Raw genomic sequence first — 27,093 nt, 5'->3', positions numbered from 1 at the left:
TCAGTACTGACTCCTGTTCCCCTAATCATCCTGGGTTTGCTTCTCTAAAGCATTCAGAGGCAATAGAGAGAATACTGGGTTTATTATTGAAGACCTAATACTGAAGCCATGTCTCTTCCACTTCCTACTTAGGTGACCAAGCCAAATCAGCTTATTTTAAATAACAATAATACTGACTACTTCATTATTTCACTGCATGCTTTATATAGTCAAATGAGATTGTTATAAACGTTCTCTAGAAACATAACCTTTAAGTAAGGATACAAGTGTTCTTCTGTCTGTTTGTAAAATACTTTCACTCCCAGAACTGAACATAGGTCTCTTGGTACAGTCTAACCTAGTACAAAGTAGTTATCACTATCACGTTCCCCAGCTGAGCTGCTCTGCTTCTGTTACCACAGCCTGGGATCGCATTAGCTTTTTTGGTAGTCATCGCATAATTCCTAACTCATATTGAAATTGTTCTGTACTGAAGAGTTCCAAATATTTTTCACAAATAATCTTTTTTAAAAAAATTCAACAAATATTTATTGTGTTCTGCTAGTAGCAGTGCTTAGGCACTTAACAGAGAGGCAAAGGAAGAAAATAAAACCTGTTTCTGCCCTCTTGGAGCCTACAGTATCATAAGGGAGACACACATTAACGAAGTAATCACACAGTGAGTGTAAATTTACAATCTGAGACAAACTGGAAAAAGAAAGGGTTGCAAACTGACCTAAGCCAGTTTGATAGTTCACAATGATACGAGTATTTACAGTAGATAAAAGTGGGCTCTGATAATTAAGATTGGAGGTCTGCAATTCTCCCCACTAACCTCTTTGCCACCTGGTGTTAGTTACAGTGACAGTAAGGCTCAGATGGAATTCTGTCACACATGTAATCTATTTATTGCTTTCTAATTCCTTGATTTTTCTACTATTTATAGAAAGAGCTACAAGGTATGGTTCAAATAAGGCCATGTGAAGACAGTAGAGTCAGTGAATTTTCAATGTGGAAATTTAATTTAATTTGAAAATAGTATTAGCCATTTTAATTGAATATAATAATAAATTGCATTGAATCTTCATAGGAAATATATAGTTCATCCTCCAGTTATTTAATGTAATACTCCTTTAATGAGTCCTCTTTGTGGTGTTACGGACCTGCTTCTGGTTGTACTTTAATGACCACATTCTTATCTAAAGCTTCTATAGCTTGCTAATGTGTAATTCTCCAATATAAGATTTGTATCTTATGTTCTGATGATAATAGGTTTTACCCTTTAAAATGGGTATTTTTCAAGATTGATAGATCTATAAATACATGTACTTTTGCAAAGTAAGATGAATGCATGATAGTTATAAGCTATTATACTATTCAACTTCAAGTGACCTAAGAATTTGAAAGCAATATAAAGTGTAAATTCTGTCTTAATATTTGATCTGTCTTTGCATTGCCTTATCTGAACCATACCTTGTGGCTTTTTGTATAAATAAGTCCCACTGAAGTCATAATAAAGTCAAATGTTGTGAAATCAATTTTTTAGGAATGTTGAAGGTTGGTTTTCAATGTATGCTGATCTCAATTTACTCTTCTAACATATGAAACAGTTTCTAGATTTATACCTTGAAAACAGAGATAGCTATGGGTTTGGAGAGCTGTTCAGATAGTCCACATCTGAACCTTATAGAATAACAGCTAGACAGCACAGAAGTTTAGGACTGTAGTAGATTTGGGTATTTGCAAATATGTCATTTCTTTGCAGGCTACCCCATCTGAATTTGAATGATTCCCAGACATCTTGCAAAAGCCTGGTGTTGCACTTTGCTTATCCTGAATTTGCTATGCTGTCATTTTTACGCATCTCAATTTGAGGCCAAACCACATGTCCTAGTTTATTTTTTACTGTTTCAATTAAATATAAAGCTCTGTCTTCTTGATGGTTGTGTGAAGCATTTGGTGTTCCTTTAGTAGAGAATAAATACAGTTCATGACCTTGCTCACTCCCCAGTGCCTATAATTTTATAGTGTAACAAATTTACCTTTGGATACTATATAGCCAGCAACTCCTGAGAATTTAATATAAAGCCCTTAAATTCTGTTTCCTTTATTTTATTTTCTCTAGAAAATAATATCCTCTAGGCTTTATGGAATGTATCTTTTCCTCAGGCAATTAAAAGACAATTGAAATTAAGACTAGTAATTGTCACCTGCCATTCATTTCAATAAGATTATTTTATTCTTGAGAATAATTGTGTATCGCAGAAGTAAGGAAGATGAAGTTCTCTTCTTGACCCTAAGTAATAATTGATCTGTTTGTAAAGAAATCTGTATCAGATGCTAAAACTTGCTTGATCTTGAGAATCAGAAAACAATGACTAGACTATAGGTATACTCTAACCTTTTCTTCATTTGCAGATGTAAAGAAGGGGAATAGTGAGGGGAGTTACTCTCTAAAATAACTCATTATCTTTATGAAGATCCAGATCGCATGCCTTTGTTGCTCCAGTGAGGCAGGTTAAAATGGAAAGTCATGTATGAGAGCCTTATGGCATGAGCACATTGCCTTAGAGAAGTTGTATCCAAATAGCCATCCCTGTAAATGTGAATGAATATTTTAATGAATTTTGGCTCATATTGGCACTGTTGATTTCACTGGTCACCTTAAAAGAAACAGAAATCTTATATATTGCTTCTAAGTCTGATTTTTTTTTTCCTTCTTAATCTTCCTCTCCCATTTAGTAGAAGTTGAGATGTCAGGTCCAAGATATTAGAGGGAAAAATTTCTGGGATCTTAATCTTAGCTAAGGTGGCAAGTTTATGATATGTAAATAGGAACCAGTGGCCTCCACTCCTTGGGGTGGGTTGGTCACTTTCTTAAACATTAGTTCCTTGTTCTGTGACCTGTTCACTTTTTCTTTTGAAAGAAAGCAGCTGTTATTCTGACTTAATTAATATTCTGAAGATGTCAGTAGATTGCAATGACTATAAGTAGGTGACTTAGTCCAATTCAGATGTTTATGCTGTATCTAAGAAACTTCAGCCTCTGTTGACAACTTGGAGGTTGTATTTACTCAGCTTTTGAAAATATCTGATCCTTCTTTACCTTTCTTAGGTTTCCACTGTATCCAAAAGGAGGGGAGAAGTTGCAGTTTGATTATGGTGTCTATCTTCTGAACAAAAATATAGCACAGGTAAGTCTCTGTTCTTCACTTCTCTCCTACTTCCCATGCACAGCCTATTTCCTTAGATTGCCAGCCTTTTTTCTTTATAAATATGCACTGCAGTTGACCCTTGTATTTAACCACTTACATTAGTAATACACAGTTCTTTTTTTGACCACAGTCTTTTTCCATGCCCTTAAAATGACTACAGAGAAGCAGTGAATACAAATTGGAATCCTCTTGCTACTTGCTAAACTCAGAATCTCTTTCTGTATTTTTACTTGCTGGTAGACTATACTTCGATGTGTGGGCTTCATCATCTCTTGGCTCTGCAGCTTGACCAATTGTAATTTTCTTTTCTTAGACTATTTCTAGGGACTCAATTTGCACTGTTGTTTATGGAGTAAAAGTTCAGTGCCCTTGCAAGTACTTCATGGTCTCCTCACTTTATTATTCAGGGCCCAAAGGAAAAGACCAAGCACATGGCCCTTCTAGTCTGTCTTGGATGTTTGTGGCACTCTCACCATCACATCAGTTAGTATCCCACTTAAATAATGTCTTTCCGTATGCCATAGTAAGACTATCAGATGCCTAGGTTTGTATTTTCCTGAAAGAAATATGTAGCATTTCTTTAGAACTTCTGGCCCTACTTCAAGATGTAAGCATTCCACAAGTTTTCTAATTATAAAGGAAGACTAACTTCCTTTGTTTTTTATTTTTTTTTTTTTGGTTTTTATTTTTGTTTTTGTTTTTGAGACAGAGTCGCTCTGTCGCCCAGGCTGGAATGCAATGGCGTCATCTTGGCTCACTGCAACCTGTACCTCCCAGGTTCAAGCGATTCTCTTGCCTCAGCCTCCCGAGTAGCTGGGATTACAGGCACATGCCACCACGCCCAGCTAATGTTTTGTATTTTTAGTAGAGACGGGGTTTCACCGTGTTAGGCAGATGGTCTTGATCTCCTGACCTCGTGATCCGCCTGCCTCGGCCTCCCAAAGTGGTGGGATTACAGGCGTGAGCCTTTAAAATGCCTGGCCTATTTATTTTTATAAATAACAAGCGTTTTGTTTTGTTTTCATTGGACATCCTTCCAACTGGAATATCACATGGATGAGTATCCACAATTTGGCTGTTATTTAAATACATTTAGACCTTTTGGTTTTACCAAAGTAATAAGATTTGCAATGCTTTTGTTTTTATCAGCCTGTGTTGCCATTTATCCACATGAACCTAACGACTTGCTAAACATTCCCTTATTCATTTCTGATCAGTCTAGAATTATTCCTCTATGTGGTGTCATCTGCCACTCTTCCCCTTAACCAACCTCAGTTTAATGGTGGAGATTTTTTAATTTGTTTTTTATTAAGATTGTTGTCCTCTTCTGAAATTGGGTCAGATTTCTGGATTGCAATCTTCAGTTTATCATTTGCTTCATCCTTCACACTCATTGTCCTCTCAACCATACTACTTTTACTGTTACTTCCACTCCATCTCCAGGAAAGCAGCCCTCTGACAGTCTCTGGCCCATGACTCACCTTTCCATGTGCCATTCTTCCCACAACTGGTGCTTGCCCACTCTCCATTTTTGGCAGACAAGTATTTCAGTCAAAGAAGCAGGGCTTTAATTCCAAGACTGCCAAGCTCCCACTCTGCTGATCACAGTTCTGTCATACCATGGAAAAGATAGTGCTTAAACAGAACTGGTCAAAAGTGCTCAGACTGAGGCCAGGTGTGGTGGCTCATGCCTGTAATCCCAGCACTTTGGGAGGCTGAGGTGGGTGGACTGCTTGTGGCCAGGAGTTGGAGACCAGCCTGGGCAACATGGCAAAACCCCATCTCTACTAAAAAATACAAAAATTAGCCAGATGTGGTGGCATGCACCTGTAATCCCAGCTACTCGAGAGGCTGAGGCATGAGAACCTCTTGAGCCTGGGAGGCAGAAGTTGCAGTGAGCCAAGATTGTGCCATTGCACTTCCAGCCTGGGTGACAGAGCAAGATTGTGTCTCAAAAAAAAAAAAAAAAAAAAGTGCTCAGACTAAGACTGCACTAAGGAAGAAGTAAATTAGAGGGCTCCTCCAGCGATGTCAGCCATGGTGCAAAGAGCATGTAGATACCACACCATCCAGTTTGAGAGTAAAACTGGCATCATTTAGTAGAACTAAGTTCTGATTTGAGTTCAGGACTTCTCTTCTTGCCCTATTTTCTCTTTCTTGCTCTAGGCACTTAGATCCTAAGGTCAGAAGGCTGTTTGAAGCTTCCTGGTGAAACTTACTCCTGCTGAAATGCCTGTATTTCCTCATATATTCCAGCTTCAAACATACACACGATATGCACATTTGTACAGACATACACACACATGCACAAACACACTTCTTTCTTCTCAAGGGCCCAAAAGGATAGTATACCAAAGGATCATATAAAGTGTTGCTAAGAATACCACAGTTTGCTTTGGGAGCAAGACCAAGATGGAGGCTATGTGCAGGGAAAAACTTAGCAAAGTCAGCCCTCCTCATCAGACTCTCAACTCTAGGGCCTGTTTGATCCCCACTTCCCAAGAGGCCTCTGACTTTATTTTTAACTGAACCAGGGCCACAAGTATGCTGACCTAGTTTTACTCATCTGAGAAATGGATTGCTTGTGGTAATTGTGTATCCTCTCCAGCTTTATATATGCTCTTTGAAAATTGAGAGAACAATCAATAGGTTAACTACTGTGAATCCATAGGGAGCAAGTATCCTCCTCTGTGGATTTTCTTTTTTTAATCACACTAGAGGCAGTTTTAAAAGGAGGGGACAGTAAACTTCTTAAAAACTGGCTTTTTTATATCTCAAAATGTATTCAGGAAGCCCTTTAAGCAGTTAGAAACTTTTAGAACAGTCATGACCTTTCACTTTTTTTGCTTCAGCTCTGTCTGTTCTGTCTCTCGCTGTTTCTCGGGGAAGCTTTCATTTTGTCTTTGACCTTACTGCCATTACTTTTTCACATTTTGATTTGTAACAAATGAAAGAACCATTAATTGTTATGGCTCCTAAGCAAGCATTATAGCAATCAGATATTTCCAGCTTTTGAAGGTTTATTTTTATAGACATGTAGACTAATATATGTTGTCAAAGGGGAGTTTGTCTTCTCAGCCAGTTTCATATGTACCCCATCTCTCAAGATGTGAACAAATCATACTATTAAAATGGCCTCACCTCAGTAATTTATAAGCCACATTAGTGGAGGTGGATGAAAGCATTGGCATGTGTTAAAGTGCCAGAGAAAAAGGAGTGAAGTCATTTAATACTGCACCCATAACTTGGTTGAGGATTTGAATAGTCAATAGGACCTTTCATCACAACCAGAAGTAGTAGTAAAATCACTTTTTTGGTAGAGGAAATGACAGAATTTAGTAATATTTGTTACTTCAGTATTTGGGATCAGTCCAGCCCAAGTTTTGAAAGCACAAGCTTAGAGAGACAGGCCTTCAAGTAGAAATCCTCAAGTGTTGTTTGAAGAGCTGAGAGCACTGGTAAGGCCTGCTTGCCCTCTTCATGTCACTGCTGTCTAAAGGTGTGTGTGTGTGCTGGATTAAGTACTGAGAGTGAGTGAAGCAAAATGCCTTGTTTTCAGCACCATTTATTAATATTTGTCAAGTGCCAGCCTCTTCAGTTAGAAATAGCCTTCCTTCTTGGCTAGCATGTAATGCTATAGGAATGGGCCTGTCAAAATTCAGGTGCAGCATAATTGACGTTGACTTTAAAAACCAGATCCTGCCATAATTTCAGTTAGTTCATAAGTACATTATATTAGAATTCGTGTAGAGAACAGAAATTTGCTTTTAATTCTCAGCATAAAAATTAAATGTAAAACAAAAATTATAATACTTTTATCTTACATTCGTGGGAATCTTATAGTTTGTAAAGTACATGCATATATATTCACATGATCCCTATCATCACCCTGCAAAGTAAAAAGGGCAGATGCTATTAAGCGGATTTGAGGACAGCTTGGCTTTTGACATTTGTCCCTCCAGTGTCATATCACATAATTTGGTAAGTGTGGCAGAGATCCCCTTACTTCTATATACTTCACTGTTCTATATATTTCCATCCTAAAAGTGCACCAAATCAAAGAAGATGACATTCTCAGATAGAAAAGGAAGCAAACGTTTTTTGAGAATGGAGACAAAACTATTTTGCACATCATGATTTTTCCATTAGCAAGCACAATGCCAGAAACACTGTAAGTTCTAAAGAAATTAATAGTGAATGGTGATACAGCACCATCACACAGAAACTAAGATCTAGAAAAGTTAAGTGACTTTAACGAATTTTAAAAATTGTGATACACGAACACAATGCACACACACACAAATAGAATATTATTCAGCCTCTGAAAAGGACACACTGCCATTTGTGACAACACGGATGAACCTGGAGGATATTATGCTAAGTGAAATAAGCCAGACACTGAAAGACAAAGACTGTATGATCTCAATCATATGCAGAATCTTAAATGTAAAAGTTGAATAACTAGAAACAGAGAGTAGGATAGTGATTCAGTGGGAGGGAGAGGAGGAAATAGGAAGAAGCAGGCTGAAGGGTATACAAATTTGCAGTTAGATAGGCTGTATAAGTCTGGGGATATAATATACAGAATGAGGATTATAGTTAGTAATATTGTATTGTGTACTGCAAATTTGTCAAGAGAGTAGATTTCTACAGTTTTTTTCACACACATCCATGAATATGTTAATTTGTTTGACTGCTGTAATCATTTCACTATGTATATGTATATCAAAACATCATGTATACCTTAAAACATCTTGTACCCCTTTAATAGATACAATATAAAATTTTTTTAAAGTTAGGTGACTTGTTTAAAATTCATTAGTTTATTCAACAGTATTTGTTGAGCATGTACTGTGTGCTGTGTACACTGAGTTAGGTTGCAGTGGGTAGAGCAGTGAATAAGATACACAAGATCCCTGATCCCTGCCTTGTTAATATGCTAGACACAAAAGGACAAATATTGTAGCGTTCCATTTATATAAATATCTACAAAAAGCAAACTCATGAAGTCAGAAAGCCACATTAGAGGGCTGGGGGAATAGGAGAGCTATTGCTTAATGATTACAAAGTTTCTGTTGGGGTGATGAAAAAGTTTTGGAAATAGATGGTGACAACCATTGTATAACATTGTGTATGTAATCAATGCCACTGAATTTTACACTTAAACATGGTTTAAATGGCAAATTTGAGTCGTACACTTTACATGGGTGAATTATATGTTATGTGAATCATATCTCAATAAAGCTGTTTTAATAAAAGAAAAAGAAAGATCCCTGCCTTGTTAAGCTTATAACCTGATGGGAAGAGACATACAATAAACAGAGAAAGTCATTTTAGATTGCAGTAAGTGCTGTGATGGAAATTAATTAGGTGATATAATAGAAAATAACTGGAAAAGGACCTACTTTAGATTAAATTGTCAAATAAGCCTTATTGAGGAAGTGACTGTTGAGCTTAGACATGAATGATGACAAGGAACTAGCCATGCAACCAGCTAGGGAACAGAAAGTTCCTGAAGGTCATGGGAATAGCAAAGGCAAAGGCCCTGAGGTAGGAAAGAGCTATGTTGAGGTAACAGATGGAAGGCTGATGTGGCAGGAGTGTAGTAATTGAGGGGCAGAGGTACCCAGGGAGCATAGCATATAAAAATCTCAGAGACCACAGCAGAGTTTCCTAAATTATTCTAAATACAAAGGGAAATCATTGAGTGAAGATTTAAGCAGGAAAGTGGCATGATTTGATTTGTTTTTTCCCAAAGATCATTCTAGCTACTACTTTTTTTTGGCCCCACCCACCCATTTCCACATTCTAGCTACTTTAATGGATTGCAGGGAACTAGAGTTGAAGCAGAGTTACCAGTTAGAAGACTATTTCAGAAGACCAGATTAGGGGTGATGGTGGTTTGGATCAGGATGGTAGGGGTAGAGATGGAGAGAAGTGAACAGATTTGAAATATATTATGGGACATGAACTAGTGGACTCAATGTGGGAGATGAGGAAAAAAAGGAATGTCAAGAATGACTCCTAGGTTTTGTGTATGAGCAACTCCTTGGATGATAATGCCATTTATTGAGATGGGGAAAGATCCAGGAGATGGGAGTGGGGCAACCAAAAGATCTTCTTTGCAAATGTTGAGTTACCTATTAGAAATCCAAGTAGACAACAGGATATATAAGTCTGGAGCTCAGGACTGGAGTAAGTACAGGGTATAGAAATTTGGGACTCATCAGCATAAAGATGGTATTTAAATCCAGGGAACTAGATGATATTACCCAGGGAGAGAACGCAGAGCTGAAAAGAGAGAGAAACAAATACAGACACACACGTACAGTGGGATTTAGCCCTGGGAAATTACATTTAGAAATTGAATAGAGGAGGAAGAACCAGCAAAAACTGAGAGGAATGGACAGTCAGGTAGGGAGAAAATGAAGAGAGAGTAGTAAATTGGAAACTAAGAGGAGTAAATTTCTGAATAGAAGAAGTCATCAGTATGTCCAGTTATGGGTTTGTAACTGGAGATGACTATGGGATTAAGGGAAGTTTCTTTTTGTTTTTGTTTTTTTCAATCTGTTTGTTTTGTGGGAATGTGGAATGGTTTGTTTGCTTTGTTTTTTAAGATGGCAGATGTCAAGGCATGTTTATGCTGATGAGAGTGAGCCTTTGCTCTTGCCACTTATCCCAAACTGCCTTTTTCAAATGCATGAAGGATGGTGGGCTCTGGGTAAGGAAGAGAACAGGGAAAAAGTCCAGCTCATTATTTATCTTATAAAAGGAAGACTTTTGATAGGTATGATGTAAATGTGTAGTTCTTACCACAACTCACACCATACTGTGAATATAGTTTTAATGTGAAGATGAATTGGCCATCTGTACAGGCATTGAATTAGTTTAACTTTTGAATAAAGTGAAGTGAGCTATACTGAAACTAAATAATTTTCTTCCAGATTGTTGGTACTGAGCCTTTAGTAGATTTTCTGAATAGTTTCACATGAGTGTGCCAACTGTACAGAATTTAAGTGACAGATTCCTTTTTCTCCTAGAGCAGCAGTGTAATCAGTCCCTGGTTCCTTGGGGATCCCCAACACCTTCAGTAGGTCTGGGAGGGCGGAATTATTTTCATGATAATACTAAGACATTTTTGCCTGTTTCACTGTGTTGACATTTACATGATGGTGGGTAAAATTGCTGGCCACTTAGAACAAATCAAGGCAGAGGGACTAAACTCAGCTAGCAGTATTCGTCTTCTGTAAGACTGTGTACTCACAGTTTATATATATATATATTTAAAATGGGGTTCAATTAAGAATGTCCTTAATGAAGCAGTAGAAATTATTGATTATATTAAATCATGACCCATGAGTGCACACCTTCTTAGTATTCTGTGTGATGCAAAGAGAATATGCATAAATCACTTCTGCTGCATACTGAAATACAGTGGTTGTTTCAAGGAAACGCATGTGTGCAATCGAGTTGCTAAGTGAACTACATGCTTTTTTAAAAGCCTCATCTTTACTTGAAAGAATGACTGACAAATTATGGTTATTTAGACTTAAGTATTTGGCAAACATTTTCTCAAAACTGAATGAAGTGAGCCTGTCTCTTAAAGGAAATCAACTGATGATAAAATTCAGGATTTTAAATGAAAATTAGAATTCCAGATCGCTTGTGTCTGCCCCCATGAGATTGGCAGCTGCCCAATCCTTAAGGATTTCTTTGATAAGATTGGTAGTGATAATAACACATGTGATTTTTAAATAGTTTATAATGGAATGTGTCAGCATTTAAAATATATATAACTCAATGAGCCAATGTTTTCCAAATGACCATTGTATAATGCTATGAAATCATACGTAGGTAAAGATCCTTTCAAAGTGCCAGAAAGACCAATGGATTTTAATGTAACAGAGTATGAAAACTTTATTGATAGGGTTTCAGATTCTGCATTGCTACTAGTACCTTTAAAAAGCTATTACTTGATGAGGTTGGGAGTAGTATCAATCAAGAATATCCACAACCATCTGAAAAAGCACTTAAAATACTCCTTTCTTTTTCAGCTGCATATCTGTATAAGGCTGGATTTTCTTACTAAACAACACATGGTAACAAAATGAGTGCAGAAGACAATGTGAGACTCCAGCTGGCTTCTATTAAGCTAGACATTGCAAAACAGACTTGCAAAAATGTAAAACAATGTCACTCATCTCACTAAATTTCTTTTTTGGAAAATTTGCTTATTTTTCATTAAAAATATTATTTATATTAACAAGTAATAGATTGCTATTGCTATTTTTGTAAGAATTCGCAAACATGCAAAAGTTTTCTTAATTTCAATTTTTAGTATGATAATTATTGATACATATGACCCACAGAAACGAAAGCCCTTTGGGGTCCTCAGTCATTTTAAGAGTATAAAGGGATCTTGAGACTAAACTTTTGAGAACCACTGTCTTAGAGAATGTGGCCATCCAGATTTTCTATGAAACTCTTCAATTGCTCTAAGACACATGTGTCATTTCCCCAAATGTGGAAACATAATATGAGAGACCTACCAATTTGCATTCCAGGAATGATATGTAGTACAAGTCAGAAGGCTAGCACCTATCAGTGGATTCTTCCTTGTTGCTTTTGTAAGCCAGGCCTCTTCTCTCCTTTTCTGAAAGCTCAATATTTAAGAGTAATACTTTGAGGGTATATTGTACAAATAATAATGATGATTTACATTTGTATAGAATGTAATGGCTTTGGAGTGTGTATTTTTATTTGTATAGCTCATTTCATACTCTATGAAGTATGTTGACCAAGTCTATCTTTAGAGATAAGAAATTGAGCTGCTGCTATGCTGATTTCCTGGGGATGACAAAGCTATTAAATGGCAAGCAATTCAAAACCAAATCCAGTTATATCCTACTAACATTGTTTGTTTTTCTTTTTAATTTGGGCCTTCCTACAATTCTGTGAGTTAGACAGGGTATAGACAATTATCTGTATTTTACAGTTGAGCCCCCTGAGACAGTGAGTTAAGTAGAAGAGCTAAAATTAGAACCTGGGGATTTCATGACTCCCTTCCTTTTACCCTATTACTTCTCTTCTCCTGCAAGTTAAGACTTCATAGAAAGTAAAAGTAGCTTCTCCATCCAAAACAGCTGGGAACCCCTGTTCTGCCAAGGACGTGGTCCTCCTGTAAATCTTTACTCCTTGGGCCCACAGTGCACAGCTATTTAGAAGGGATGAATGCCAGCTTCTACCCAGCAGCTTAAATTCATGTATATTTCCTTAAGATACAGCCAAATGTATGTGACACATGAGAAGAAAATATGCTTTTATTTTCATAATTCTTGGAATCAATAATATAAATTCCAAGGATGTTTTAATAGTCAAAATGCCTTTCCCCAACTACTGCATGCAAAATTTGCCAATAATATGGTGGAAGCTCTTTATAAAAAGTACTAAATTTAAAAAAAAGTTTACTGAGATATATTTCACATACCATACAATTAACCTATTTAAATTGTACAATTCAGGCCAGGCGTGGTGGCTTACACCTGTAATCCCAGCACTTTGGGAGGCCGAGGTGGGCAGATCACTTGAGGTCAGGAGTTCGAGACCAGCCTGCCCAACATGGTGAAACCCTGTCTCCACTAAAAAAATACAAAAATTAGCTGGGCAGGGTTGCAGGCGCCTTTCATCCCAGCTACTCAGGAGGCTGAGGCAGGAGTGAAGGAGTGGCTTGAACCCGGGAGGCGGAGGTTGCATGAGCCATGCTGCTGCATTCCAGCCTAGGCAATAGAACAAGACTGTGTCTCAAAAAAAAAAAAAAAAAAAAGTATATAGTTCAGTGGCTTTTAATATATTCACCAAATTGTGCAACTATCACCACAGTCAATTATAGAACATTTTCATTGCCCCCCAAAGAAACCCTGTACCCATTAGTAGTCATTCCTCATTCCCTCAGGCTCCCCATCCCTGGGCAGCTACCAGTCTACTTTCTGTTTCTATAGATTTGCTGTTCTGGACATTTCTTACAAATGGGATCATAAAATATGTGGTCTTCTGTAACTGGCTTCATTTGCTTTCCATAGGCTCAAGGTTTATCCATTTTGTAGCGTGTATGAGTCATTCCTTTTTGTAGCCAATTTTTTTTGCAGTTGGAAGATGTGTATGTATATATGACATGTTATTTATCCATTTATGAGTTGATAGACTTTTGGTATGTTTCCATTTCTTGGCTGTTATAAGAATGCTGTTATGAACATTTGGGTACAAGTTTTTGTGGGGATATAGTTTTCATTATTTTGGGGTGTATACCTAGGAGTGGAATTGCTGAGCCATGTGGTAGCTACGTTTAAATTTGAGGAATTGCCAGACTGTGTTCTAAAGTGGCAACACCATTTTACATTCCTACTACTAATGTAAAAAGGTTCTGTATTAGTCTGTTCTCATGCTGCTAATAAAGACATAGCCATGACTGGGTAATTTATAAAGGAAAGAGGCTTAATGGACTCACAGATCCACATGACTAGGTAGGCCTCACAATCATGGTAGAAGGCAAAGTAGAAGCAAATGTACTGTGTTACATGGCAGCAAGCAAGAGGGCATGTGCAGGGGAACTCCCCTTTATAAATCTGATCTCACATCAGATCTTGTGAGACTTACTCACTATCACAAGAACAGCACAGGAAAGACCTGCTCCCGTGATTCAGTTACCTCCCACTGCGTCCCTCCCATGACATGTGGAATTATGGGGGCTACAATTCAAGATGAGATTTGGGTGGGGACACAGCCAAATGATAGCAGGTTCCAATTGCTCTGTATCCTCACCAACACTTATTTTTTTTCTTTTTTATTATAGCCATCCTACTAGTTGTAAATGATTTTGACTTGAATTTTTTCTATTGGCTAATGATGTTGAGTGTCATTACTCTTTATGTACTACTTATTGGCCATTTGTATATCTTCTTTGGAGAAATATCTATTCAGACCCTTTGACCATTTTTAAATTAGGTTGTCTTTATTTATTTATTTTTTTAGAGGCAGATGACAAGACCCCATCTTTACAAAAAATAAAAAAATTAGCAGGGTGTGGTGGTGTGCAACTGTGGTTCTAGCCACTTGGGAGGCTGAGGTGGGAAAATCACCTGAGCCCAGGAGGTCAAGGCTGCAGTGAGCTGTGATTGTACCATTGCACTCCAGCCTGGGCGACATGGCAAACCCTGTCTCAAAAAAAAAAAAAAAAAAGATGTCTATTGAAAGAATGAATGAGTCAGTCAGAGATTGTTCTTTCCTCTTTAAGGTTGATAATTAAACAACTTATTTCTGTTTAATGTATATTATATATTGTATATATAAAATATATAATATATGTAAATATTATATATATTTATATATATACACACATCTCTTGTATCTATTTAATGTTTTAATTGAGGTCAAAAAATTATATTTATTTTTACATAGTTTTTTCCAAAAGTTCTATTCTGTGTTTAAAGGGATAACATACTGCATTTTTGTAGTTGCAAATGATTGGTTAAGTGTTCATGTATTAATTTTTCTGAGAACCATCATTAGCTATTAACCAATGTACTAGACATTTTTAATGTCATTGACTATGATTACTATACTCTTTGATTGCTGAAAGTGTAAATTGATAAAACTTTTTATCTCAGTTGGACATTTTTTCCTTTTAAACTGAAACTACAAATACAATGCCAAAAATATCTTTCCAAATAAAAAATAAAACAATTGTAACTTACATTTATATAGCTTATTTTAGGGCACAGGGCCCTTTCACATATATTATTTCTTTTATCCTTTGCAGAAACCCTTAAAGTGTTGGTATTATTATTTTCATTTTACATTTAGATAAACTGAGCCTCTGAAGGGTAAGTCTTTTGCTCATAGTCACACAGCTGTTAGATAAACAAAGAAATTCAGACCCTAATATCTGACTCTAAGTTCAAGAGACCATACTTGCTGCTTTCCTTTTGTCAGACAGGAAGAAATATCTTACATAACAGGCTTCCCTTTTTTTCTGTGGCTAATAGCTCAGTATAAATTGAGCACCTTACTTGGCTTACCATCTTTGATAATATCTATCTCTTCCTTTATCCCAGTTGTTTTAAAAGATTCACTTCAGCCTTTTTACTTGTTCAGTAATAAGATTAGCCTTTTCCAAAGCACCACCATGAGCAACATCTTTTGCTGGGAGGAAAATATTTAAAGAATGTACCTCAACTGAAATGAACTATGCAGTGCTAGCCAGTTCAGAGAGGATGGGATATAAATTCTCACTATACTTTTTATGATTAACCATCATGAAATGAATTATGAGCTATATGAAAAATGAATTTGGTCTGGTCTTAGTTGGCATCAAAGTGACCGGCATAGCTTAGGTGTAAGCTCTTTAAAGAAATGAGCTCCAAAAAAATTGTTTATATTGCCTGATTCAAAACCCAAAGTCTCTAGATTTTAGGGGAAGGTAGCACAGTAGATTTGAATTTCTAAATTTTGGAACTTTTAATGGTACTATGTTTTGCTAATTTATCTTTTTGAAAGAGAGATTACTTTCACCAACATACCCACAGTTATCTGTGGATAGACACATATCATAATTCTATATTTAAAATAATAATTTTGTAGATATTTCTGTAAATTATCAGTTTAAAAATGTATATATTATAAATGCAGACTAGCACTTTACATTTAAATAATTGGATTATTTAGGTAGATGCAATGAAAGGAATGAAATTTTGTCATCCACAGATTTCAAAAAGGTGGATAAAATGATTTAATGGAAAGAACATAACACCAACAATTAGAAATTTCAGGGTTAGGCCAGGCGCGGTGGCTCACGCCTGTAATCCCAGCACTTTGGGAGGCTGAGGTGGGTGGATCACGAGGTCAGGAGATTGAGACCATCCTGGCTAACACAGTGAAACCATGTCTCTACTAAAAATACAAAAAAAAAAAAAAAAAAAAAAAAATTAGCTGGGCGTGGTGGCGGACACCTGTAGTCCCAGCTACTCAGGAGGCTGAGGCAGGAGAATGATGTGAACCCAGGAGGCAGAGCTGGCAGTGAGCCAAGATCACGCCACTGCACTCCAGCCTGGGCTACAGAGCAAGACTCCATCTCAAAAAAAAAAAGAAATTTCAGGGTTGTATTCCATCTCTTTTAACTTGCCAGTACCTTGGGCAGACAGTGTCTTTCTGCTGTGTCTCAGTCTTCTCTTCTGAAGAATCAAAAAGTTGAGTATTATGTGCTCTGAGCCCCATGTCAGCCCCATGTTCTTTAAATCTCTGCTTCTTAACTTTACCACTCTTATAATTTAGTCTGTTCATTGCTTTTTTAAAATCACTTTTAAGTTGTTTGACTCACGACAGCCTGATCAAAAAGATTTTAAGATGCTTGCCAGGTGCAGTGGCTCAAGCCTGTAATTCCAACATTTTGGGAGGCCAAGGCAGGAGGATCACTTGAGCTCAGGAGTCCGAGACCAGCCTGGGCAGCACAACAAGACCTTATCTCTACAAAAAATTAAAAAAATTATCCAGACATAGTGGCATGTGCCTGTAGTCTCAACTACTCAGGAGGCTGAGGCAGGAGGATTGCTTGAGCCTAGGTGTTAAAGGCTTTAGTGAGCTATGATTGTGCCACTGCACTCCAGCCAGGGCGACAGTGAAACCCTGTCTCAAAAAAAAAAAAAAAAAAAAGAAATAGTAAGCTTATATATTGGTGATTCTGTTTTTAGAAAATATTCAGAGATTTATGGAGTACCATACTAGGCTTATGTAAGTCCAATACAATATGGACTTACAAAACTGATGATAATACTATCTTACATTTATGTAGTGCCTTACAGTTTTCAAAGCATTCTCATAAGAAGCTCATATACGTACCCTCACAATTTCTTCTCTGAAGTAGAATTAGTAAGAATTTCTGCCTTTGATTTAGTAGTTCATCTTGGGAACTCTAGCATAAGGAAATAATTCTAACTTCCTGAAAACAGTTAAATATGTTTATCATAACTGAAAATAGTTATCTGGGAATAGGTTAAATAAACGAAGGAGCATTGTCTTCATTCGTTTTCTGCTGCTATAACAGAATATCATAGACTAGGTAATTAATCAAGAAAAGAGATTTGTTTAGCTCATGGTTCGAGAAGCTGGGACGTCTGAGAGCATGGCACCAACATCAAGCAAGCATCAACCCATGGCAGATGTGAGATGGAGAGAGGAAAATTGGGCCGAATTCACCCCTTTATTAGGAGCCCACTCTTGTAGTAATGGCATTAATCCATTCATGAGGGTGGAGCCTTCATGACCTAATCACCTCTTAAAGGTTCCACCCCTTAATACTGTGACGGTGGCAACCAAATTTCAACATGAGTTTTGGAGGGGACATTTAAAACATAGCAAGCATTCATTGTGATTAAAATTTTTATGAAGATTAGGTAGCATAGAAATACCTTTGTTATTAGTGTAGAAAAGAGAGCATGGGGTTGAATGCACACTGTGGTTACAGTTATTAAAATAATTTTAAAGGCACCAAACAAACTACCCTGTATATAGGAGGGAAAAGACTGCTTGGTTGTGTACCAAAAGTGTGTTACATGTTTGTTTTGTGGGACTTCAGATAATCTTTCTACTTACCTTTTTATTTATTTATTTTTATTGAGCACATACTGCTTTTATAATAGAATACATATATAAAAATAATTTTTCCAGATGAAAACTGAATCCTAGTGAAGTTTTTTGACATTCTCAAAATGGCACAAATGGTTAATGGTGAACCTGGGACAAGAAACCAGTTTTCTTCTCTTAATCTATTCATTAGTACGTTCAAATTATAGAATATTCCAGCAGATACAGAAATTTCAGCTTTAAAGAGGCTGGTCAAGCTATGTATTTTTTCTCAATAATGTGTACTTCCTCTTTAAGATTCATTAGCCCATAGTCAAATTGACAAAATCAGTGTTATTTTTTCATACTTTCTAAAGCACAGCTATATTCCCTCTAGCTGAGTGTGTTTCCAGACAGTATATGTGGTTAGGAGAACAAGTACAGACAGACATGGATTCACTTCCTGATCAGTGTTGCCACTTGATAACTGTGGCCTTGTGAGTTTCTAGGCCTGTTTCCCTACTTATATAATGAGATTCACAAATTCTGTTGTAAAACGTAATGCTAACTTTTTCTAAACTGCCCTAAAACATTTCTGTGTCTGTCCCCATTGTGTTCACATTTATAAATAGTGGTTGTATTTCATCGTTTCCAGATTCCCTTGCAAGGCAGCTTAATGCCTTGGAAAGAGCTCTAGATTGTGTTCTAGCTTCAGAGTTGCTTCTAACTCTTTGGTTTTCTAACTCATTGTCCCTCTTATTCACTGTAACATTGAGCCAGTCTCTCTCTTTGTTTTTTGAGACAGTCTCGCTGTGTCACCCAGGCTGGAGTACAATGGCGTGATCTCGACTCACTGCAACCTCCACCTCCTGGGTTCAGGCCATTCTCCTACCTCAGCCTCCTGAGTAGCTGAGATGACGGGCACCTGCCACCACGCCCAACTAGTTTTTATACTTTTAGTAGAGACAGAGTTTCACCATGTTGGCCAGACTGGTTTTGAACTCCTGAGCTCCAATGATCTGCCCTCCTCGGCCTCCCAAAGTGCTGGGATTACAGGTGTGAGCGACCGACCGCACCTGGCCAAGTTAGTCTCTTAATTTTTCTAAGTCTTGGCTCCTTCTAAAATAAGAAACTTGAAGTAAATAATCTTTTCATTTCCTTCTAGCAGTAATGTTCTACAGTTTCTCCCAGTCTTGTTTTGAGCACATGTATGATTAAAAATAATAATAAACTGGTTACTCTTAAAGTAGAGGTGATGGGAGGGTAGATTGATCATTTAAAAAAATAATTTGACATTATGCAGTGAAATTGAAGATTTGTATATGAGAATGTTTATAGCACCACTATTCATAATAGCCAAAGATTAGAAACAATTTAAAATATATCAACAATATGTTCATCATTACTAATGGTATATTTATGTAATCAAATACAATGCAGCCATGAAACCATAGCAATGATAGGGACGAATTTCACCAGCATAATGTTGAGTAAAAGAACCAAAGCAAAAAAAAAAAAAAATCTCCACAATCATCCTCTATTTATGTATAGTTCAAAACCAAGCAAGATTAAACTATATTATTTAGGAATGAAAACTATACAAAAAAACAAGGGTAGTGACTACCTCTGGAAGCGAGAAGGGGTTATAATGAGAAAGGGGCTCGTGGAAGGCTTCTGGGGCACCAGCAGCATTGTATTTCTTGACCGAGTGGTGGTAACACAGGGGTTTGCTTTATAACCCTGATCCTTTAAACAATGTGTATGTGTGTTTCATGCATTTTTCTATATGCATATTATATCTTGCCATTAAAAAATCATAGGTGGCCTGGCACGGTGGCTCACGCCTGTAATCCCAGCACTTTGGGAGGCCGAGGCGGGCAGATCACGAGGTCAGGAGATTGAGACCATCCTGGCTAACATGGTGAAACCCCGTCTCTACTAAAAATACAAAAAATTAGCCAGGCGTGGTGTCAGCTGCCTGTAATCCCAGCTACTCGGGAGGCTGAGGCAGGAGAATGGCATGAACCCGGGAGGCGGAGCTTGCAGTGAGCGGAGATGGCACCACTGCACTCCAGCCTGGGCGACAGAGCGAGACTCCGTCTCAAAAAAAAAAAAAAAAAATCATAGATAACAACTTTATAAAATGTATAACACTATTTCATCAAATTCTTGTCATCTCTTGAAAAATAATTGTCATTACAAAGGATGGCAAGGACTTCGTATTTCAGCATCATACATCAGAAGAAAAAGAATTTTCAGCTAGAGCACTTAAGCATTGTCTTAGCTTTACACATAAGAATATCTGCTTTGGGCTAGGTATAGTGGCTCATGCTTGTAATCCTAGCACTTTGGGAGACCGAGGCAGATGGATCACTTGAGCCCAGGAGTTCAAGACCAGCCTGAGAAACATGATGAAACCTCATCTCTACTAAAAATGCAAAAAAATCGTAGCTGGGTGTGGTGATGCACACCTGTAGTTCCAATTACTTGGGAGGCTGAGGTGGGAGGATTGATTCCCAGGAGGTCAAGGCTACAGTGAGCCGAGATTGCACCACTGCACTCCAGCCTGGGTGACAGAGACCCTGTCTCAAAAAAAGAGTATCTACTTTTGATCGCACAATATATCCTTGTAACAAATCTGCATGTGTACCCCCCGAATCTAAAAGTTTAAACTAAAACAAAAAAGAATATCTGCTTTTATTGATACCACAAAGAGTGTCTTATTCTTTATTCCTAGTCTTCACAATAACCTTTCAGGTTTTTGTTATTACCCTGATTTTACAGGTGAGGAAACAGGTGTAGAATATTTTGGTGGATGAGGAATTTTTTTTAAATAATTGAAACATCTGCATGGAGCATTTTTGGTATTTTTTTTTCTCCTTCATGTTATAAAAAGATAAATTAGAAACAAGATTGGTGACCATTTTAGGGATGTGTACTATTAAAATAAGCCCTAAACAAAAGAATAGACTGAGTTTTGGCTGTTTTTTCTTTCTAATGTACTTGGAAGTATGTAAGATTTCCCAAATGCCTAATAGTAAACGAGCTTTTGGGTATTTGGGCATTTGCTGCTTACAGGTCAAACCCCTGCACTGAGTGTTGAAATAAAGCCTAATTAGAAGAGAAAGTGAGAGAAACAATGTCTGCATTTTTAATACACTAATTGTGGTGGTCACTCTATACAAAGTTTGCTGAACTATGACCGCTAAGCTAACCGGGAAGAGGAAATTACTTTGTATAACCAAGCCAAAAAAATTTTTTTTAGATTTAGTTCATAATGTCACTTACGATTCTTCTGAAAGGCTTGTGAACCTTTGCCTTCTTTTAATAAGCCTTCATAATGACAAGGTCCCCTGAGAATGAAATCATCTGAACGGAATGTGCCTGTGTCTTAAAATCTGATAAACATCACTTCATGGTATTCAGGAGATCAAAAGAGACTTAAAACACGTAAATGTTACTTTCAGGTTATTATAACCAAGGAAGCCTGTGGCCCAGCTATCAAAATAACTTAGCTTCAGCAAGTTCTAAGCAGTGGGCTTAGCCAGGTTGGTTAGTGCTACTTTAGGACTGACCGCACTGTCTTTTGAGTTGACCTATAACTTTCAACGTAGAATGTAACTGCTTCATCTCTGAGGCACATTTATGTGTCCCTTTGCCCCGACACTAATTCATCATTTGCTTTATAGTAATTCCACTCAGACATCATCATTAAGCCCCAGTGGAGGCCACTAAATGATGTGAGTGGATATATTTCCTCATCAGTGACATTAGTTTATATCTCCTTATTAAGATACCCATTAAATTCATACCAGGAGAGATAACATGGACGCTAATGCACTTTACATCTTCCATCAGTGCTTTCTTATTTATTTCTATAAAGGCGGTATTAATATCTGAATTTAAGAGTCCAAGAGAATGTACAGCTTTTATTAATGGTCTGAGATCTTTTATTTTGTTAAGAAATGGAAGATGTGAAAAGCAAAGACATTTATTATCATGTTGTCATTTTTATTCTCTTTCCCTCCCTAGAACATAGCCATTAAAATATACATAGTATCATTTATTTTTAAAGTTGTTAATATATTTTATATACTTTTTCCAAATAAAATGTATGATCCGAGTTTTCCTGTATTTTATCTTTATAAGTTATCTTATTTTTCTCATTTTAATCTGAAACTCAGAATATATATAGTGTTTTGTGGACGTTTTGGATATACCAGCCAAAAAGTATTAATTGAATATACTATACTAGGCTCTGGGTGGTGGTGGAGGGAAACAAAAGAAGTTGCTTTATGTGACAAATAGTTCACATGTGTATAAAATCTAATTGTTCTGGCCAGTCGCAGTGGCTCATGCCTGTAATCCCAGCACTTTGGGAGGCTGAGGAAGGCAGATCACTTGGGGTCAGGAGTTCGAGACCAGCCTGGCCAATGTGAAACCCCATTTCTACTAAAAATGCCCCCAAAAAATTAGCCAGGCGTGGTGGCAGGTGCCTGTAATCCCAGCTACTCAAGAGGCTGAGGCAGGAGAATCGCTTGAACCTGGGAGCCGGAGGTTGCAGTGAGCCGAGATTGCACCATTGCACTCCAGCCTGGGGGAGAGAGTGAGACGCTGTCTCAAAAAAAAAAAAAAAAAAAAAAATCTAATTGTTCTGATGAATCCCCCACCACATTGCCTTAACCAGAATAGTTTGTTCAACAGATATTTCTTCATTTATTATATCCTTTTGAGACATTTGGCAAAGTTACTGTGATTTATCATTTGAGGAATCCATAAATTACTGTGTTCAGGAACAACATCATGGCAATGTGGTACCCTTTTGTTTGGCTCTGGCTTTTTGCTGTTATTGCTTTCTCAGAACTGATAAATTTTTTTTAATAATTAAAGTATAAATTGTGCTGGGATTGTCTGTGTCAGTGCTCATCAAAGTGTGATCCACAGGCCAGCAGGCAGTCTGTAGTCCATAGAGTCTGTTGTCAGTCTGCAGTGAGATAAGGAAATTGTACCAAATGTGAATCAACTGTGTCACCAAACACAGCACTTAGTTCAGATGCAAATTTTTATTTTGTATCAAGACATTCTGGATGAAGGAAGCAGGGCATTTATTTACATTCTCTCACAAGCTTCTTCTTTGTTACATACTGGCACTTTAGCCTTGGAGTTTAGGCAAATATAAAAAGCAGAATATAAATATCCTTTTAAAAATCAGATTTTCTTTTTCACCTTGTAGGGACTTTATTGTATATACATCTGCTTGTCTGCTACAGAGGAAACCACTCTAAGCTGGGCATTGGCAAATCACATTACTTATGTCAGTGGAAGGCACATTTAGCATTTGTCAGCATTAGGTCTTGTGATCAAAGTAAGCAGGTTTGTCATTGTCATATTTCCAGATCTTTTTCCATGTGTGTTTTTCACAACTCGTCTGTCAGCTTGTATTTCTGGAGCTCTTTCTACATGTCAGACACCACATGCCTGCTGACACCCGGTGCCCTCGTTCTACTCTGTTAAAGCCATGAGCCCTGAAGTTGGTGCACCACCAAAATCCACTTTCCCTCCCAGTTCCGTAGTATGCAAAGTTCCATTCCCTCAGTAAGCAGATAGGTGACTAATTGAAGGGAAAACAACATGCTTTAAATAAGTAACACAAGGGTAACTCACCTTCTGCTTACATATTTGTAATTTAAAATTTGGGCCTGTTAATGGAACTATGTAAGACATATTTTTGAACCATGGATACCTTCGCTTAATCATGAACTTAAATCTTTCTTTAGTTTTTTTCATCATGTATTCTAGAAACATTTGTCTTTACACATCTGTAAAGCTGCTCACTCCTGCCCTAAAGTGGGTATTGGATTTTCTCACAACCTTTTACTTTGGTAACCTTCTTGCATGGAATAACCTTGGACAGGGAGACATGAATCCAGGAAACCAATCAGAACTATTCTTTGTATGTTTAAGGATTTAAAGTATTGGCTGTATTTTGTTTTCAATTGTAAGTATCCTTTCATATTTGAAACTAATTAGATAGAGATTTGGTCTGTTTTTTAATGTGTTCCCAGATCTTTGATGGCTTGTTAACATGAGGTAGTAGACTAGGAACATCTAGTTTTGCTTTCATACTTTTAAAAACTAAAGTGCATGTTTCATAAAATTAAAGTGCCTCAAGAGTCAGCTAATATAAAGTAATATTTTACCAAGGTCATAAGTGATTTAATATGAAAGATCATATTTTATCATAAGCATAACAGACTTAACAAAATCTAGACAGACAAATTGCTAGTTTAGAAATGATCTGAACTTATTTTTCCCAAAAAAACAAAGGCCCACAAGACTGTGTATATATGGCAACAGGCATTATTTCATTGATCCCCAAGGCTGTGGATCTAGCAGCAGCTATTATAACATCCTTTGTTTTCATTATTGCAATGCTTAGTTAGTCATCTGAATTCTAGCTATTGCTGTTTATAGCAAGAAATAGCATCCCAGCTGAGGCAGCACAGCTAGTCATACCTTTTTATTGATGTAATTTAACTTATTTTGGTTCCTTTCCTAGTGTCTAACATTTTGTGAAGCCCTAACATAAATTATTGGCTTGTATAACCCACTGCCTCAACTTCACTTGGAGATTTGCTGCCTATGCATTTCCTTAATTTTCAAGTGTGAGAGATTTATTTTTCCTCAGTGAGTCCTAATGTTTCTACTTGCGCACACACATACACGTGCTTGTGAATGTGTGTGTAGGTACATAGGAATGCCAGTGAGAAAGTCAAACATATTCTTAGTTAATTCCTGCATGATATTCTGGAGAAGTATTTACAATTACAGATATGAGTTGCCACATTCTAAAATTGACCTGTGAGCAGTATGGTAGGTAGTGTTTTTAAATTTTGTCCCTACTTTGTTTTCTTTTCCTTAGAGACTCTGACTAATTAGGACTCTGCATGCTTCATGTCCTCAGTGAATACTTATTGACTGCATCACAGACCAATTGATTTACCATACACCAATGTAAATGGCTAAAATACTGCTACAGATGATAATCATAATTACTGTATGTCAGACAAGGCACTTCAGTCCTCATAGCATGAGGACTGTAATATAGATGGAATTCTCCCTGGTTTACAAATGAGAACTTCGAAGCTCAGAAAAATTAAACAAATTGCCCTCATTATACAGCTTTGTAAATGAAGGATCAAGATACTTTATCAAAATATTTTTATGTGTATTATTTCCTTTGATCCTTATAGCATTCCTTAAGGTGGACAGAACAAGTCCTTCTCTATTCCATTTTAGAACTGAGTAAAGAGGTTTAGTAATTTACCCATGGTTACTACAGTGGGCCTGATTGTCAGGACTATCCTCTGAATCCTGATATTACTTGGCATTTGTAAATGTTTAGTTGTTTTGGTTTTTTGTTTTGTTTTGTTTTTGAGACAAGATCTCACTCTGTTGCTCAGACTGGAGCACAGTGGTGCAATCACAGCTCACTGCAGCCTAGACCTCCCTGGGGTCAGGTGATCTTCCCACGTCAGCCTTTCGAGTAGCCAGGACTACAGGCATGTGCCACCACACCTGGTGATTTTTATATGGTTTTTTGAAGCAGGGTTTTGCCATGTTGCCCAGGCTGGTCTCAAACTCCTGGGCTCAAGCGATAGTGATGGGATTACAGGCATGAGCCACCACATCCAGCCCCATTTGTGAAAATTCATAAGCCGGTAATGACATCAGTGATACCATTATAGCGCCCCTATAGTAGTTTTCCATTGGCTGATTTTTGTCACTTAAGTAATTCTTCATTTCCTCTACTAAGGTAGAGTCCTGCCGAAATACTTGGCATTCAGGTAAGCACTTTTATAATGAGAAAAACAACGAGGATGAGGGGTGGGAAGCTTTGCAAATCTGTTATGTCCACCCCTGCTTAAAACCTTGTCATGGTTTTCCATAGGCTACCTTCCCCCAAATCCCATCTTCTCCTATGCCACCCCCAACCCCCACTACCGCCCCCCCGCGCCCCCTCCCCCGCCTTGCAACAAGACTCTTTCGCACGGCAAAGGCTTCACATGATCCTCTCTCACTTTCCAGCCTCAACTCCTGCAACCACTTACCCCAAAACCTCTGCCACTGGCCCTTTATGCCGGGAAAGCTGAACATCACTGAAAGGCCCATCTTCTGCTTTTGCTTTTATATTCCCTTTGCCTGAAATTTCCTTCCCCTTTTGTCCATGTGGTAAACTCCCACTCATTCTCCAGTATCCAACCAGGCCATCTTCTCTTCTGTGAAGCCTTTCTTTACCCTCCTGAAAAGAGTTATCACCCATCTTCTATTCTTCCTGCTCACCTTGTTTTAAAAAACAAGTAATCAATCAAATATGTCAATATTCTTACATTTCTATTGTTATTTTGCACGTTATGTCTCCCCTACTAAATTAATAAGTTCTTTAAGGGCCAGAGACTGAGATTCATTCATCTCTTTATCCAGACACAGTAGCTAGCACATAACATGGACTCATGAAAAGTTTGCACATGCATGATAGACTGAACCAGTGACCTTCCTGCGTGGACTAAAAACTAAGAACTCATTTGTGAAAGGAATAGCCTTCCATTTAAAAGGCAAAGGGAGTTCACATTTGTATCAAATGAAATTACAGTCTTCATTTATAGATATGCCTGGCTTTGCTTGTGTCTAGGAAGATAATGCAGGGCTTTGAGAAGTGGGGTGAGATTAAGGAGAAATTATACAGTAAGCGAACATTTTCCCCAAAATATATGCCCATGGTAATAAGTTGTTATATGTTGAGCGACTTTTTCTCTTCTAGTCAGAGAGCTGACAAATATTTTCAAAGTGTTACAGTGTTTTCTAAGTGCTATTCTTTCACTGACAATTTTATTTAATTATTTTAGATACAGTAGTGGCTCTGGAGCTAACCGAATTACTGCCTTATATGTAATTCAGCTAGTATATTCATATTGACAGTATAGGACAGATGATTACCAGCTCACAAAGAATGCATGACACGATGCCATTTGAAGAATTGAAAATGGAAGGAAGGGGGTATGTCAATTTAGATAACCCTAGAGTTCTGGCCCATTAGCCCTTTGGTTTTAGTTTTATAAAATTATACGTGCTGTTAAAGAGTCAAGTAGATCTTTAAGGCTAATTGTGAGAAACAGTATTTCTCCTTGTTTCCCAGAGGTAGCGACTTTCAACAATCTTAGCAGATTATGTTACTGCTTGCCTCTAAATAATTTAATAATGTTGATGCTTCTTGGATTTTGTTTGA

At 37.4% G+C, this 27,093-nt stretch overlaps 1 protein-coding gene across 1 annotated transcript in view; it reads left to right on the top strand.

Annotated features, from left to right (window-relative positions):
• The window catches only part of UVRAG (UV radiation resistance associated), a 333,633-nt gene that overhangs the window by 251,117 nt on the left and 55,423 nt on the right, over positions 1–27,093 (top strand). The window contains exon 13 of the mRNA XM_030828684.1: positions 3,095–3,173. Within this exon, the coding sequence (XP_030684544.1) occupies positions 3,095–3,173 (79 nt within the window). The remainder of the gene's footprint in view (positions 1–3,094; positions 3,174–27,093) is intronic.

This window comes from Nomascus leucogenys, chromosome 15 (assembly GCF_006542625.1).
Source record: "Nomascus leucogenys isolate Asia chromosome 15, Asia_NLE_v1, whole genome shotgun sequence".
NCBI lineage: Eukaryota > Metazoa > Chordata > Mammalia > Primates > Hylobatidae > Nomascus > Nomascus leucogenys.
The sequence above is the reverse complement of the archived record's forward strand: the minus strand, read 5'-3'. Positions and strand labels throughout refer to the sequence as shown.